General features: G+C 71.9%; 2 protein-coding genes across 3 annotated transcripts; one reads left to right on the top strand and one right to left on the bottom strand.

Annotated features, from left to right (window-relative positions):
• The first annotated feature begins 266 nt into the window (after nt 1-266).
• On the top strand, nt 267-4,038 carry TSEN34 (tRNA splicing endonuclease subunit 34). Its single transcript, XM_075022356.1, has 6 exons — nt 267-356; nt 663-851; nt 1,517-1,777; nt 2,529-2,595; nt 2,820-3,050; nt 3,803-4,038. The coding sequence occupies exons 1-6, from the start codon at nt 267-269 to the stop codon at nt 3,991-3,993; spliced, it is 1,029 nt and encodes a 342-aa protein (XP_074878457.1). The 3' UTR covers nt 3,994-4,038.
• Nucleotides 4,039-4,186: 148 nt separating this feature from the next.
• On the bottom strand, nt 4,187-14,367 carry GRWD1 (glutamate rich WD repeat containing 1). 2 transcript variants are annotated; one of them, XM_075022354.1, is made up of 11 exons: nt 14,223-14,367; nt 12,657-12,807; nt 11,709-11,810; nt 11,050-11,142; nt 10,392-10,964; nt 10,178-10,295; nt 9,403-9,574; nt 8,190-8,406; nt 7,318-7,460; nt 6,455-6,652; nt 4,187-4,946 (listed from the first exon to the last, which is right to left on the bottom strand). In XM_075022354.1, the coding sequence occupies exons 5-11, from the start codon at nt 10,597-10,599 to the stop codon at nt 4,623-4,625; spliced, it is 1,380 nt and encodes a 459-aa protein (XP_074878455.1). In that variant the 5' UTR covers nt 10,600-10,964; nt 11,050-11,142; nt 11,709-11,810; nt 12,657-12,807; nt 14,223-14,367; the 3' UTR covers nt 4,187-4,622. The 2 variants fall into 2 exon arrangements, with proteins under 2 accessions (XP_074878455.1, XP_074878456.1); XM_075022355.1 differs by lacking the exons at nt 12,657-12,807; nt 14,223-14,367 and adding an exon at nt 12,158-12,181.
• Nucleotides 14,368-15,695: the final 1,328 nt, after the last annotated feature.

Raw genomic sequence — 15,695 nt, 5'->3', positions numbered from 1 at the left:
CCCCTCCCTCCAGACCCCCATGAACCCCCCCAGATCCCTTCAGGATCCCCCAGACCCCCCCTGGAACCCCCCCCCAGACCTCCGCGAACGCCCCCAGGCCCCCCCAGCGTCCCCCAGACCCCCGTGGACCCCCCCGAGCCCCCCCCAGGACTCCCCAGACCCCCCCCTACCCCCCCCCCCCCGCCCACTCACCCCTCCCCTTGAAGACGAAGCCGACGGGGATGGAGCAGAGCAGCACGGCCAGGTACGTCACCTCCTCGGGGGTCATGGCGGGGCTGGGGGGGGACACGGACCCCTCGGACCCCCCCGGGACACTCGGGGACCCCCCCGGACCCCTGGGACCCCCCCGCACCCCGGTTCCGGCCGTTCCCCCCCCAAACCGAGCGCCGCCGGGGCCGCGGAGCGGTGGCGGGGCGGTGGGCGGAGCCCGCTTCTAACCCCGCCCCCGCGTAGGCGGAGCTACTCCAAGACTCCACCCCCTTCTCCGAAGGGAGAGTGGGGAGGGGACTTCGCCCCTCGGCGGGGCGGTGGGCGGAGCCTGCCTTTAACCACGCCCACCGCGTAGGCGGAGCTACTTAATACCCCACCCACTCCCCGACGGGGGGGGTCGCCCCTCGGCGGAGCGGTGGGCGGAGCCTCCCTTTAACCACGCCCCCGCGTAGGCGGAGCGACGCCAAGGCCCCGCCCGCTCCCCGGGGGCGGGAATTCGCCGCTTTGCGGCGCGGTGGCGGCGGGCGGGGCCTGGCTTTAAGCCCGCCCACTGTGGGCGGAGCGACGCCAAGGCCCCGCCCGCTCCCCGGGGGTGGGACTTCGGCGGCGCTCGCAGCCGCGCGGCCATGGGGGACCCCGAGGTACCGGATCGGGGGGGGGGGGCGAGTTTTTAAAGGGGCCCGAGCCTTTAAGGGCGGGAGGGGAGGGCGAGGAGGGGGGTCAGGCCCCTTTAAGGAGGGGGGGGGCGGTTTTAACGCGGGTCTGCCCCTTTAAGAGCGGGCCGGGGGGCTCGGAGGGGGCTCAGGCCCCTTTAAGAAGGGGGGGGGGCGGTTTTTAAGAGGAGGCTCCAGGCCCATTTTAGCAGGGGGGGGCGGTTTTAACGCGGGTCTGCCCCTTTAAGAGCGGGGGGGGGGCTCGGAGGAGGCTCAGGCCCATAAAAGGGTCTTTTCTCTTCTTAAAAGAAGGCGTTGGGGTCTTAAAAGGGGCGGGCGGGGCGACTCAGCGCCTTGCTGTAAAAAGCGGGCCCTACCGCGGAGTTGCCCCTTTAAGAGCGTGGAGGGGGCGCTCGGAGGCGGCTCAGGCCCCTTTAAGAGGCGGTTCGGCTCTTAAAAGGGGCGGGCGGGGCGGGCTGTAAAAAGCGGGCCCGCCGCGGCGTCGCCCCTTTAAGCGGGAGCCTGGGGGTGGGCGGAGCCTTCCCGGCACCCCTTGCGCCGCCGCCGCCGCCGCCATTTCCGGGCGGGTGAAGAAGAAGGAGAAGGGGCGAAATGGCGGCGGCGCCGCGTCTGACGCCGCCGATCGTCCGCAGCCGCCGCCGGCCCCGGCCTCGCCCCCCGCCGCCGTCCGGCTGTGGCTGCAGCGGGGCCGGGTGCTGGTGTGGGGGGCGGCGGCGGCTCGGGCCCTGCGGGAGCGGTACCGGGTGTCCGGGGTGCTGGTGGGGGCTCCCCCCCGGCGGGGCCGCGGTCCCCGGTTGCCGCTGCAGCTCCTGCCCGAGGAAGCGCGGCTGTTGGCCGAGAGCGGGGCCGCTCTGCTGATCACCCCGCCGGAACCCGGGGAGGGACCCGACCCGGTAACGGGGCTGCGGGGGGGGAGATGGGGCGGTTGGGGGGCGGGAGGGGGGCTGTGGGGCAGTTATGGGGCGGGAGAGGGGCTATGGGGCGGGAGGGGGGGTTGGGGGGCAGTTATGGGGCGGGAGGGGGGCTATGGGGCAGTTATGGGGCGGGAGAGGGGGTTGGGGGGCAGTTGGGGGGCAGTTATGGGGCGGGAGGGGGGGCTATGGGGCAGTTATGGGGCAGGAGAGGGGCTATGGGGCGGGAGGGGGGGTTGGGGGGCAGTTATGGGGCGGGAGGGGGGGCTATGGGGCAGTTATGGAGTGGGAGGGGGGCTGTGGGGCAGCTAGGGGGCAGTTATGGTGGGGCGGGAGGGGGGCTATGGGGCGGGAGGGGGGGTTGGCGGGCAGTTGCGGGGCAGTTATGGGGCGGGAGGGGGGGCTATGGGGCAGCTATGGAGTGGGAGGGGGGCTGTGGGGCAGTTATGGAGTGGGAGGGGGGCTATGGGCAGTTAGGGGGCAGTTATGGGGTGGGAGGGGGGCTATGGGGCAGTTGGGGGGCAGCTGTGGGGTAGGAGAGGCGTAGGAGAGGGATGCTGGGGGTACGTGGGGCAGGAGGGGGGGCTGTGGGGCAGTTGGGGGCAGTTATGGGGCGGGAGGGGGTTATGGGGCAGTTGTGGGGTAGTTATGGGGTGGGAGGGGGCAGGAGAGGGGTGCTGGGGGTGTGTGGGGCAGCCGTGGGCTGACCCCCCGCCCCCTTTTGGCCCCCCAGGAGCTGGAGCCGAGTTTGACCGAGGGGCAGGACCGGGACCCCCCGCCCCACAGCAGAAGCCCCACAGGTTGGGGGGCAGCCCCATAGATTGGGGGTTGGGGGTCCGGGGGTGCTGTGGGGCCGGGGGGGGGGTTACGGGGCAGTACTGGGAGGCGCTGGGGGGCTGGGGGGGGTGTTAGAAATCGGGGCAACGCTGTGGGGCAGGGGAATCTATGGGGCAGCGGTTGGGGGGCGGTGTTCTGCCGTGGGGCGCCCCACACTGACCCCCCCCCCCCCTTTTTTTTCCTCCAGCCCCCCTCGGCCCCCCCCAGGCGCTGCTGGTGCAGTTGCCCACGGCCCGGGGGGGGCCCCTGCCCCCCGCCCCCCACCCCCCGCCGGATTTGGGCCGCCCCTCCCCCCACTGGCCCCACGGCGGCCGCCCCGGCCACGAACGGCGCTACCGGGTCTACCGGGATCTGTGGGGCAGGGGGCTGCACCTGACGGCGGGGGGCAAGTTCGGGGGGGATTTCCTCGTCTACCCCGGTGAGTTGGGGGGCAGCTGTGGGGCAGCCCTGACCGCGCCGTGGGGCAGGGGGAGGTGGTTATGGGGGGGGCTATAGGGCAGCCCTGGGTTTTCTGTGGGGCAGCTATGGGGCAGGGGGAGAAGGTTCTCGTTGGGGGGGTTATGGGGCAGAGCCGGGGGGTGCTATGGGGCAGGCGGAGGTGGGTGTTGGCGCTATGGGGCAGGTGTGGGGCAGAGACAGTTGTTGGGAGTTATGGGGCAGATGTAGGGAGTTGTTAAGGGGTGCTATGGGGCAGGTGGGGGTGGGAAGGCTATGGGGCAGCTGTGGGGCAGAGACAGTTGGGTGCTGTGGGGCAGCAGTGGGGCAGGGGGAGATAGGGATAGTTACTTGGGGGGGGCCGTGGGGCAGATGGAGGTGGGTGTTGGGGGCTGCTATGGGGCAGGCGGAGTTGGGTGTTGGGGGAACGCTATGGGGCACCTGTGGGGCAGACGGTTGTGTTGGGTGCTATGGGGCAGCAGTGGGGCAGGGGGAGATGGGGATGATTGCTTTGGGGGGCCGTGGGGCAGATGCAGGTGGTGTTGGGTGTCGCTATGGGGCAGAGATGGTTCTTGGGTGCTGTGGGGCAGCCGTGGGGCAGAGATGGTGCTTGGGGGGCACTATGGGGCAGGGGCCGATGGGGGCGGTTACTCTGGGGGGCCCGTGGGGCAGACGGAGGCGAGTGCTGGGGGTCGCTATGGGGCCGCTGTGGGTCAGCCTGACGCCCCCCCCCAGGCCCCCCCGAGCGGTTCCACGCGGCGGCCGTGGCGCTGTGCCCCCCCCCGGGGGCGGGGCTGCCCCTGGGGGGGCTGGTGGCCGCCGCCCGCCTGGGCACCCACGTCCGCAAGACGCTGCTGCTCTGCGCCGCCCCCCCGGGGGGGGCCCCCCCCGCCTACACCTCCCTGCAGTGGCGCGGAGACCTCTGAGGATTTTGTAATAAAACGCTTTATTGGGAAAAAAAAAGCAAAAAATAGGGAGTTTCGGTCTCTTTCAGTTGGGGGGCTGCCCCCTAAGTGTGTGTGTTGGGGGGGGGGTTGTCCCCTTACTTGGGGGTCAAGCCCTGAGCTGAGGGAGGGGGGGCTGCCCCCTAACTTGGGGGTCGCACTGCCCTTTAACGGGGGGGGGGCTGCCCCCTAACTTGGGGGTCGCACTGCCCTTTAACGGGGGGGGCTGCCCCCTAACTTGGGAGATATCGCCCCCTAAGTAGGGGGGGGGTGTTGGGTTGTCACCCCCTAACTTGGGGGTCCCTCCCCCCAACTTGGGGCTCTCACCCTTTACCGGGGTGCTCACTCCAACGGGTGGGTCATACCCCCCCCAACTTGGGGAGGGGTCACCCTTCCCCTTCTACTTGGGGGTCAGCCCCCTAACTTGGGGGTCACGGTCCTTCCTCTTTACTTTGGGGGGGGGGGGAAACAACCACCCCCCCAACTTGGCAGAGGTGCAGATCCCCGACTCAGCTCCCTCACCCTTCAACTCGGGGGGCACCCCCTCACTTGGGGGGCAGGGGATGCTGCTGCCAACTTGTGGGTCGCCCCCCAACCTGTGGGTCGCCCCCTCAGACGCTGACGGTGCGGAAGGCGGCGATGCCGGCGCGGGCGGTGGTGAGGAGCAGCCCCGGGCACTGCGGGTGCCAGTGCAGCTCCTTCACCTCCTGCTCGCCCTGGTGCAGGAAGAGGAGCTGGGGGGGCAGCGCCGCCGCCTCCCCCTCCCCCTCGTCGTCCCCCCCCTGGGCCTCGGGGTCCCGCTCCACCCCCAGGTCCCACTGCGACACCACGTCGTCCTCCCCCGCCGCCGCCAGCACCCCGCTCTCCGTGGGGTGCCACTCCACCGAGGTGATGGGGCCGCCGTGCTGCTTGAAGGTGGCCACGCTGGAGCCCGTCTGGGGAGAGAGCGGAGGGGGGGGGGGCGTTTGGGGGGATCTGTGGGGCAGGTTGGGGGGCTGGGGGGGTGTTTGGGGGGGGATCTGTGGGGCTGGAGTGGGTTTGGAGTGGTCTGGGGGGCAGGTCGGGGGGCTGGGGGGGTGTTTGGGGGGATCTATGGGGCTGGAGTGGGTTTGGAGGGGCCTGTGGGGCAGGTTGGGGGCCTGGGGGGTGTTTGGGGGGATCTATGGGGCAGGTTGGGGGGCTGGGCTGGGTTTGGAGGGGTCTGTGGGGCAGGTTGGGGGGCTGGAGGGGTGTTTGGGGGGGATCTATGGGGCTGGAGTGGGTTTGGAGTGGTCTGGGGGGCAGGTTGGGGGGCTGGGGGTGTTTGGAGGGGTTTGTGGGGCCAGTTGAAGGGCTGTGGGCATTTAGGGGGATCTATGGGGCAGGTTGGGGGGCTGGGGGGTGTTTGGGGGAATCTGTGGGGCAGGGGCAGGTTGGGGGGCTGGGGGGTGTTTAGAGGGGGCAGGCTGGGGCCTGCATCTCATCTAGGGCAGGAAGAGGAGCCCCCAGGGTGGGATGGGGGCCCTGTGGGGTTGGGGGGGGGGTGCTATGGGGCTGGGGAGGGCAGCAGGGGGGTGTCTCCCACTGGCTGTGGGGCTCCCTGTGGGTCAGGTCCCTGGCTGTGGGGCAGAAGGTCCCCATGGGACAGGTCTCTGACTGTGGGTCAGGGGCTCGCTGTGGGTCAGATCTCTGGCTGTGGGGCTCCCCACAGGTCGGGTCCCTTGCCACAGGGCAGCGGTTCACCGCCGTGGGTCAGGGGTGTGTCTGTGGGTCGGGGGTCTCGCCATGGGTTGGGGTCTTGTTGGGGGTCCCGCCGCAGGTCGGGGTCTCGCTGTGGGTCGGGGTCTCGCTGTGGGTCAGGGGTCTCTCTGTGGGTCGGGGTTTTGCCATGGGTCAGGGGTCCCGCTGTGGGTCAGGGGGTCTCGCTGTGGGTTGGGGTTTTGCCATGGGTCAGGGGTCCCGCTGTGGGTCAGGGTCCTGCCGTGGGTCAGGGGTCTCGCTGTGGGTCGGGGTTTTGCCATGGGTCAGGGGTCTCGCTGTGGGTCAGGGGTCCCGCTGTGGGTCAGGGGGTCTCTCCGTGAGTTGGGGGTCTCTCTGTGGGTTGGGGTTTTGCCATGGGTCAGGGGTCCCGCTGTGGGTCAGGGGGTCTCGCTGTGGGTTGGGGTTTTGCCATGGGTCAGGGGTCCCGCTGTGGGTCAGGGTCCTGCCGTGGGTCAGGGGTCTCGCTGTGGGTCGGGGTTTTGCCATGGGTCAGGGGTCTCGCTGTGGGTCAGGGGTCCCGCTGTGGGTCAGGGGGTCTCTCCGTGAGTTGGGGGTCTCTCTGTGGGTTGGGGTTTTGCCATGGGTCAGGGGTCCCGCTGTGGGTCAGGGGGTCTCTCTGTGGGTCGGGGTTTTGCCATGGGTCAGGGGTCTCTCTGTGGGTCGGGGTTTTGCCATGGGTCGGGGGTCCCGCCGTGGGTCGCACCTGGAGGCGCCGCAGGTCCCAGAGGCGCAGGGCTGCGTCGTCGCCGCCGCTGACGAGGGCCGGGTCGCGGCGGCTCCAGCTGAGCACGTTGGCGTCGCCGTCGTGGGCCGCCGGCACCGTCAGCTGGCAGGAGCGGTGGGGGGGGGCGCGCACGTCCCACACCCGCAGCGACGCGTCGGCCGAGCACGAGCAGAACACCTGGGGGGGCAAGGGGGGGTGAGGCCGCCATCCAGCCCCACGGCGACCCACAGCGCCCCATAGCGCCCCACAGCGGGGAGGGGGAGTCCTCATCCCAGCCCCATAGCGCCCCATAGCGCCCCACAGCGGGGAGGGGGAGTCCTCATCCCAGCCCTATAGTGCCCCACAGCGCCCCACAGCGCCCTGCAGTGGGGAGGGGGAGTCCTTACCCCAGCCCCACAGCGACCCATAGCGACCCACAGCGGGGAGGGGGAGTCCTCATCCCAGCCCCATAGCGCCCCACAGCACCCCATAGCAGAGAAGGGGGACACCTCACCCCAGCCCCACATCGCCCCATAGCAGAGGTGAGGCAGCATTACCCCAGCCCCACAGCACCCTCAGCCCCACGTCTCCCCCCCCATAGCAGGGTGAGGAGCCGTTACTCCAGCCCCACATCACCCCACATCGCCCCCAACTGCCCCACATCACCCCACAGCACCCCCCCTGCCCCACATTGCCCCATAGCACCCCCCAGCCCTACGTCTCCCCCCCATAGCACGGCAAGGAGCCATTACCCAAGCCCCACATCGCCCCACATCACCCCCCCCTGCCCCACATCACCCCACATCGCCCCCAACTGCCCCACAGCACCCCCCCTGCCCCACATCGCCCCCCCCCGGACCCACCGGGGGCTCGCTGGGCGACCACTGCAGATCCTCCACGGAGCGGCTGTGACCCACCAGCGGCCGCTGGTCCACGGCCCAGCCCCCCCCCTCGCGGGGGTGCCAGAGGTGCACCCCTCCCCCGCAGTCCCCCGACACCAGCCGCCCTGAGGGGGGAGGGGAGGGGGTCACCCACGGACCCCCAACGCCCCCAGCCCCACAGAACCCCCCTTCTGCCCCATAGATCCCCCTACAGACCCCCAGACCCTACGGACCCCCCCCACTGCCCCCCAGACCCCCCTCTCTGCCCCATAGATCCCCCTGCAGCCCCCCTGAGCCCCCATAGACCCCCCCAGAACACCCTCTCTACCCCACAGATCCCCCTTCCCGGCCCCATAGAACCCCCTCTCTGCCCCATAGACCCCCCTTTCTGCCCCACAGAACCCCCTTTCTGCCCCACAGAACCCCCTCCAGCCCCCCCTCTCTGCCCCATAGATCCCCTTACAGCCCTCCCAGCCCCCACAGACCCCCCCACTGCCCCATAGAACCCCCTTTCTGCCCCATAGAACCCCCTGCAGCCCCCCCCAGCCCCACAGAACCCCCTTTCTGCCCCACAGATCCCCCTCCAGCCACCCCCGGCCTCCCAGAACCCCCTTTCTGCCCCATAGATCCCCCCCTAGATCCCTCTGCAGCCCCCCCAGACCCCCCCCACTGCCCCATAGAACCCCCTTTCTGCCCCATAGATCCCCCTCCAACCCCCCCAGACCCCATACACCCCCCCCACTGCCCCCCAGAACCCCCTTTCTGCCCCCCAGACCCCCCCCACTGCCCCATAGACCCCCCTTTCTGCCCCATAGACCCCCCCCCAGCCCCACAGACCCCCCCCCGGGACTGACCGGGGACGGTGGGGGACCAGTCGATGGCGAAGCCCTCGGCCATGTGGCCGCCGAAGGTGAAGAGGGGGGGCAGGGCGCCCTGGTCGCGCAGCAGCAGCCCCCCCTCCCCGCCCTGGAGCCCCCCCAGCGCCGCCAGCGCCCCCCCCAGCGCCAGCACCTCCACCTGCCCCTTCTCCGACCAGGCCGCCGCCACCGGGCCCGTCCCCAGCTCCGTCACCTGGGGGGGGGACACGCAGACGGTGGGTGGGGGGCACCCCGGTGGGGCTGGGGGGGGAGTGGGGGGTCCCTGGGGGGGCTACGAGGCACCCAAGGGGGGCTGGGGGGGAAGGTTGGGGTCCTGGGGGGGTCAGGGGGCACCCAAGTGGGGCTGGGGGGGGGCAGGTTGGGGCTCTGTGGGCGCTCGAGTGGGTCTGGGGGGGCAGGTTGGGGTCCTGGGGGCACCCAAGTGGGTCTGGGGGGGGCAGTGGGGGGTCCCTGGGGGGCTACGAGGCACCCAAGTGGGGCTGGGGGGGGCAGGTTGGGGTTCTGTGGGCACTCGAGTGGGTCTGGGGGGGACATTTTGGGGTCCTGGGGGCACCCAAGGGGGGCTGGGGGGACAGTGGGGGGTCTCTGGGGCGGATATGAGGCACCCAAGGGGGGCTGGGGGGGCAGGTTGGGGTCCTGTAGGTACCCAAATGGTCCTGGGGGGGGTCCCTGGGCGGGCTGTGAGGCACCCAAGTGGGCTTGGGGGGGGGGAAGTTGGGGTCCTGGGGGGGTCAGGGGGCACCCAAATGGGGCTGGGGGGGCAGTGGGGGGGCTACGAGGCACCCAAGGGGGGCTGGGGGGGGTCATGGCGCACCCAAATGGGGCTGGGGGGGCAAGTGGGGGCTCTGTGGGCACTCCAGTGGGTCTGGGGGGGCATTTTGGGGTCCCGGGGGCACCCAAGTGGGGCTGGGGGGGGTCAGGTTAGGGTCCTGGGGGGGTCAGGGGGCACCCAAGTGGGGCTGGGCAGGCACTTAGGGTCGCTGAGGGGGGGTCGGGGGGTCCCTGGGGGGGCTGCGAGGCACCAAAGTGGGTCTGGGGGGGTATATTGGGGTCTGGGGGGGGTGTTGGGGTGCTGGGGGGGGTTGGGGCACCCAAGTGGGTGCTGGGGGGGGTCTGGGGTCCCCAGGGGGACGTCAAGGCCCCCCCCAAGGCCACTGGGGCTGTACTGGTGGGACTGGGGGGGCCGTACCCGGAGGCGGTTGATGCCCCCGTAGTGGGGCGCCATGGCCAGGAGCAGCTGGGGCTGCCGCTCCTCCTCCTCCTCCTCGTCTTCGTCGTCGTCGTCATCGTCGTCGTCGCTGTCGGAGCCCCCCCGGCGCCGCCGCAGCCCGTGCAGGTTCTGCATCTTCATCACCAGCACCCTGGGGGGGGGGGGGGGGAATAAAGGTCTGCCCCACAAGTTGGGGGGCTGCCCCACAGCATGGGGGGGGGCATTAGGGGCTGCCCTATGGTATGGGGGGGGTCCCACAGCATAGGGGGGGGCCCATCAGGGACTGCCCTACGCCAAGGGGGGGGACATTAGGGGCTGCCCCATGGCATGGGGGGCTGCCCCACAGGTTGGGGGGCTGCCCTATGGCATAAGGGGGTGCCCCATAGCATGGGGGGGGGGGCATTAGGGGCCCCCATAGGTTAGGGGGCTGCCCCACAGGTTGGGGGGGGACATTAGGAGCTGCCCTATGGCATGGGGGGCTGCCACACAGGTTAGGGGGGGGCTTTTGGTGCTGCCCCCCAGGTTAGGGGGCTGCCCCATGGCACGGGGGGGGACGACATTAGGGGCTGCCCCACAGGTCGAGGGGCTGCCCTATAGCATAGGCAGCTGCCCCACAGCATGGGGGGGCCCACTTGGTGCTGCCCCCCAGGTTAGGGGGCTGCCCCATAGAACGGGGGGGGACATTAGCGGCCCCCCCAGGTTGGGGGGCTGCCCCCCAGCACGGGGGGGGGGGGTCAGGCCCGGGTCTCCTCACCGGTTGCCCTGCGCGGTGGGGCCCTGGGTGCCGGCGCAGAGCAGCACCGAGAGCGGCGGCTCCTCCCGGCCCTCGCCCAGCTCGTCCCGCACCACGTCGAAGCTCAGACACGGGACACCTGCGGGGGGGGAGGCGGCGGGGGCGCGTCAAAGCCCCGGCGGGACGGAAAAGCCCCGCGGTTGTTCGTTCCCCCCCCCGGCGGCGGCGGCGGTACCGGTGCCGGCGCGGTGGTAGAGCACGTAGGCCTCTTCGTCCATCACCAGCTCCTCGTCGGGGCCCAGCGGGGGCCCGGAACCCGGTAAATAAACCCTGGGAGGGGAACGAGTCCGGTCGCCGTCGCTTTGGGCCTCGTCCCGCCGCGATCGGGGCCGGGGTCGCTCCCGCCGGGCCGAGCTCCGCCGCCCTCCGCTCCGCGCCGCCATTTTGGGCCGGGAGAGGGGCGGCTTCCGGTCACGTGGCGAGGCGCGTCCTGGTCGTCCGGCACCGCTTCCGGCCGCGCCTCTTCCTGCCGCCCCGCTGTCGCCATGGCGACGCCGCCCCCGGCGCCTCCTGGGGCCTAGTGCCGGCCTGCGGGCCCGGTCCCCCCCCAGTGCCCCCCAGCCCAGACACCCGCAGCCCTGGGGGGGTCCCAGCTCTTTATTTTTTATTTTTATTTTTTTTTTTGGGGGGGGAGGGGGTCGATGTCCAGTACGGGGGGTGTCCCCCCCCCTCACTCCTCATCCCCCCCCAGTAACTCCCCCAGTTCTCCCAGTGCCGCCCGGATCTGACCAGCAAAGCGTCGGGCGTCCTGTGGGAGAGCGGGGGGGGGTGGGGGGGGTCAGGGGGGGGGTTAAAAAATTTTGGGGGTCCCCCCCGGCCCCCCCCCAACTCACCGTGCGGGGGCTGGAGGCTTTGCAGGAGACGTGGAAGACGATGGCGGCGTCGCCCCCCCGCGCGTAGGAGACGCCGTAACCGTCCGGGTGGGGCTGGGGGGGGGGCGAAAAATGGGGTGTTGGGGGGGGACACACATCCCTCACCTCCCCCCCCCCAAAAAACCCCCACCCACCCCCCCGGACAGGGGGATGGGACCCCCCTAAAACACACCACCCCCCCCCCAAACAGGGGATCCTGGTGTGCTGGGGGGGGGCAGGACCCCCCACCCAACTGCGCCCCCCGGGGGTCCAGGACCCCCCCACCCCCCAACCCCCCCCCCCCGGGACCCTCCCAAGGATCCAGGACCCCCCCAGACCCCCCAAACACCCCCCGGACCCCCCCACCCCCCAAAAAACACCCCCCAGGACCCCCCCAACCCCCAAAAATCTCCCCCCCAGGGCTCCAGGACCCCTCCATCCCCCAAACCCCCCCCCCCGGACCCCCCAAACTCCCCCCCCGGGGGTCCAGGACCCCCCCAGCCCCCAAAATTCCCCCCCCCGGGGCTCTAAGGCCCCCCCCCACCCCAAAAAACACCCCCCCGGACCACCCTTACCCCCCCGCAGGGGTCCAGGACCCCCCCAGCCCCCCCAAACACCCCCCCGGGACCCCCCCCACCCACCGGGCCGAAGCCCCCCCCCGCGGGGTGCAGGGGGGGGGGCAGGAGGGGGGGCTGGGCCCGCGGGGCGGGGCTGGAGGCCAGAGCCCAGGGCTGTCCCAGCACCTGCCGCATGCAAATGAGGCCACGCCCCCGCTCGGCGACACGCCCACAAGCCAGGAGCCACGCCCCCCCGGGTCCAATCCCGGGGAACGGGCTCCCACCCCCCCCCCCCCCGATTCCCCTCTCCGGCCCCGCCCCCGCCTCTAAACGACACGCCCCCTTCGGATCAAGCCACGCCCCCTCCGGATCAAGCCCTGCCCACGTAGCACCAGGTCCTTCCCGGCGAGACCCCACCCCCTCCCCAAGCCACGCCCCCCTGCATTACCACCTCCTAGGCCCTACCCAAGAAGGGGACGGAGTCCCAGACCCAGACCCCGCCCCCTTTCCCAAGCCCCACCCCCTGACCATACCTCCTTCCAGGCCCCGCCCAGACGAACCGCCCTATCCCCGAAGCCCCGCCCCCATAGCACCTCCCACCCCATTAGAGCTGCGCATCCCCAAGCTCCACCCACCACCCCAAGCCCCACCCACCACCTCCCAGGCTCCCCCTCCAATAAGGAGGCGGAGCCCCACACCCAAGCCCCGCCCACCCCGACCGCCGTCCTTTAACCCCGCCCACCCCTCCCACCTTCCCCTCAGAGACACGCCCCACGCCCCGCCCACCCCCCAGTCCCCGCCCACCCCTCCGCAGCCCCTCCCACCTCCCCCTTTAGAGGCTCTGCTGTGCCCCCTCCAGGCCCCGCCCACCACCGCAACCCCCGCCCACCACCCCAGTCCCCGCCCACCACCTCCCAGGCCCCGCCCACCCCTCCGCAGCCCCTCCCACCTCCCCCTTTAGAGGCTCTGCCTTGCACCCTCCAGGCCCCGCCCACCCCCTCCAGACCCCGCCCACCCCCAGTCCCCGCCCACCTCGGCCAGGAAGGGTGGGCGGAGCCGCAGTTGGCGCGCCGTGGCCGCCAGCGCGTGCAGGTGCCGCTCCAGCCCCGCCCCCGCCATGGCCGCCCGGCGCGCCCCGCTCCCCCCGCAGCGCCGCCCCCAGCAGCGATCGGCGCCGGGCCCGCTGCGGGGGGGGGGGGCGGTCACCGGGGGGGGGGACGACACGGGGACACCCCCCGGACACCCCCCCGGGACACCCCCAGACCCGAAACACCCGGCACCCCCCGGGGACCCCAAAATCTGGGGGCACCCACACCCCGGGGACACCCCCAAGACCCCCAGGGGACCCCCCCGGGGACCCCCCCAGCACCCCCAACACACCCCCCAGAGACCCCCCAGACCCGAAACCCCCGGGACCCCCCCCGGGGACCCCAAACCTGGGGGCACCCGCACCCTGGGGACACCCCCAAGACCCCCGGGACCCCCCCCGAGACACCCCCCGGACACCCCCAGACCCGAAATCCCCGGGACCCCCCGGGACCCCAAAATCTGGGGGCACCCACACCCCGGGGACACCCCCAAGACCCCCAGGGGATCCCCCCGAGACACCCCCCGGGCACCCCCTGACCCGAAACACCCGGGACCCCCCCCGGGGACCCCCAAAATTTGGAGGTACCCAGGGCCCCCCACACCCCGGGGACACCCCCAAGACCCCCGGGGACCCCCCCGAGACACCCCCCAGACACCCCCAGACCCCGAAATCCCCGGGACCCCCCCGGGACCCCAAAATCTGGGACCCCCCCCACCCTGGGGACACCCCCAAGACCCCCAGAGGACCCCCCCGGGGACCCCCAACACACCCCCCAGAGATCCCCCAGACCCGAAACCCCAGGGACCCCCCCGGGGACCCCAAAACCTGGGGGCACCCGCACCCTGGGGACACCCCTCAAGACCCCCCAGGACCCCCCGGGGGACCCCCAACTTTGGGGGCACCCGGGACCCCCAAAACCCTCAGGGCCCCCCAAGTTGACACCCCCCCCTCGAGGTTCCAGCCCCCCACCCCAGGTTTGGGGGTCCCCCCCCCAGTCTCCAGTCTCCAGCCCCCCCCCCCTCAGTTTGGAAGTTTCCCCCCCCCCCAGTTTGGAAGTCTCCCCCCCCCCATTTTGGGGTGTCTCCCCCCCCATTTTGGGCCCCCCCCTCAGGTTTGGGAGTCGTCCCCCCCCAGTCTCCAGTCTTCAGCCTCCAGGCCCCCCCCCCCCATTTTGCCCCCCCCCCCCCCAGTTTGTGAGCCCCCCCCCCCAGGTTTGGAAGCCCCCCCCAGTCTCCACTCTTCAGCCTCCTGCCCCCCCCCCCTCCCAGTTTGGAAGTCTCTCCCCCCCATTTTGGGGTGCCCCCCCCCATTTTGGGGTGCCCCCCCCCATTTTGCCCCCCCCCCCGGTTTGTGAGCCCCCCCCCCCAGGTTTGGAAGCCCCCCCCAGTCTCCACTCTTCAGCCTCCTGCCCCCCCCCCCCCAGTTTGGAAGCCTCCCCCCCAGTTTGGGGTGTCTCCCCCCCCATTTTGGGGTGCCCCCCCCCCCATTTTGCCCCCCCCCCCGCTCACCCCGGCGCGGGGGTCGGCCATGGCGCGGGCGAGCGCCAGCAGGGGGGGGCCGCAGCCGCGCAGCCCCTCGGCCCTCCCCTCCGCGAACACCCGCGTGGGCACCGGCTCGTAGCTCAGGCACGGGCCCCCGCTCCTGGGGGCGGAGGGCACAGGGTCACCGCGGGGTCACCGCGGGGTCACGGGGGCGCGGCGGGGTCACGGGGGCGCGGAGGGGGAGGGGGGGCGTGGAGGGGGTGGGGAGGTCGCTACGGGGTTCGGGAGGTCACGGGGGTCACAGGGGGTCACGGGGGTCATGGGGGGTCATGGAGGTCACGGGGTCATGGGGGTCACGGGGGTCGCCATGGGGTTCAGGAGGTCACGGGGGTTATAGGGGTCGTGGGGGGCACAGGGGGTCATGGGCTGGGGGTCATGGGGTCACAGGGGGTCAGGAGGTCACGGGGGTCATGGGCAGGGAGGTTGCCGTGGGGTCAGGAGGTCACAGGGGTCATGGAGGTCACAGGGGTGGCAGGGGGTCATGGAGATCACCACAGGGTTCAGGAGGTCACGTGGGTTATGGGGGTCACATGGGGGTCACAGGGGGTCAGGAGGTCACAAGGGTTGTGGGGCAGGGAGGTCGATGTGGGGTCATGGGGGTCATGGGGGTCACCATGGGGTTCAGGAGGTCACGGGGGTTATAGGGGTCGTGGGGGTCACAGGGGGTCAGGGGTCATGGGGGTCATGGGCAGAGAGGTCTCCGTGGGGTCATGGGGGTCAGGAGGTCACAGGGGTCACAGGGGGTCATGGAGGTCATCACAGGGTTTGGGAGGTCATGGGGGTTATAGGGGTCGTGGGGGTCACAGGGGGTCACAGGGTTCATGGGGTCATGGGTTGGGGTCATGGGGTCGCAGGGGGTCATGGGGGTCACAGAGGTCACCACGGGGTTCAGGAGGTCACAGGGGTCACGGGTCGCAAAGGTCACAGGGGTCATAAGGGAGGGAAAGAGCCGGGGGGGTCCCGGGGGGGGGTTGGGGTCTGGGGGGGGGTTTGGGGGGTCCCGGGGTGGGGGGTGGGGTCCCGGGGGGGGTTGAGGTGGGGGGGGGTTGGGTTCTGGGGGGTGTTGGGGTCCCGGGGGGGGTTGGGGTTGGGGGGGTGTTGGGGCGAGGGAGTTTTGGGGTCCCGGGGGGGTTTGGGGTCCCGGGGGGGTTTGGGTGCTCACGCGGACGAGGGCGAGCTGCAGCGCCAGCTGGACGAGGGCGTCGGGGGCCGGGGGGCGCCCCGGGGGGGGCGCGAAGGCGAAGACGTGGAGCTGCAGGTCGGCCGCCAGCGCCCGGGCGGCCCCCAGGGCCCCCGCCAGCGCCCCCCGGCACTGACCCCCCCCCCAAAAAACGCCTCAGGCACCCCAAAGTGGCACCGCCGCGGCCCAAAACGCCCCCAAACGCCCCCAAAACACCCCCAAATGCCCCCCAAATGCCCCAAAACACCCCCAAATTCCCC

Source organism: Buteo buteo, unplaced genomic scaffold, assembly GCF_964188355.1.
Source record: "Buteo buteo unplaced genomic scaffold, bButBut1.hap1.1 HAP1_SCAFFOLD_571, whole genome shotgun sequence".
Lineage (NCBI taxonomy): Eukaryota > Metazoa > Chordata > Aves > Accipitriformes > Accipitridae > Buteo > Buteo buteo.
The sequence above is the reverse complement of the archived record's forward strand: the minus strand, read 5'-3'. Positions and strand labels throughout refer to the sequence as shown.

What these genes read in the sequence shown, in the direction of transcription:
- TSEN34 (XM_075022356.1), top strand. Translation starts at nt 267, where the DNA reads ATGGCGGGGCTGGGGGGGGACACGGACCCCTCGGACCCCCCCGGGACA. An exon ending in CGGCCATGGGGGACCCCGAG is followed by an intron (nt 852 to 1,516) that starts GTACCGGATCGG and finishes GATCGTCCGCAG; the next exon opens with CCGCCGCCGGCCCCGGCCTC. An exon ending in CCGGGGAGGGACCCGACCCG is followed by an intron (nt 1,778 to 2,528) that starts GTAACGGGGCTG and finishes TTGGCCCCCCAG; the next exon opens with GAGCTGGAGCCGAGTTTGAC.
- GRWD1 (XM_075022354.1), bottom strand. Translation starts at nt 10,599, where the DNA reads ATGGCGGCGCGGAGCGGAGGGCGGCGGAGCTCGGCCCGGCGGGAGCGA. An exon ending in CCCACCGCGCAGGGCAACCG is followed by an intron (nt 9,575 to 10,177) that starts GTGAGGAGACCC and finishes CCCCCCCCCCAG; the next exon opens with GGTGCTGGTGATGAAGATGC. An exon ending in GGGGCATCAACCGCCTCCGG is followed by an intron (nt 8,407 to 9,402) that starts GTACGGCCCCCC and finishes TCCCCCCCCCAG; the next exon opens with GTGACGGAGCTGGGGACGGG.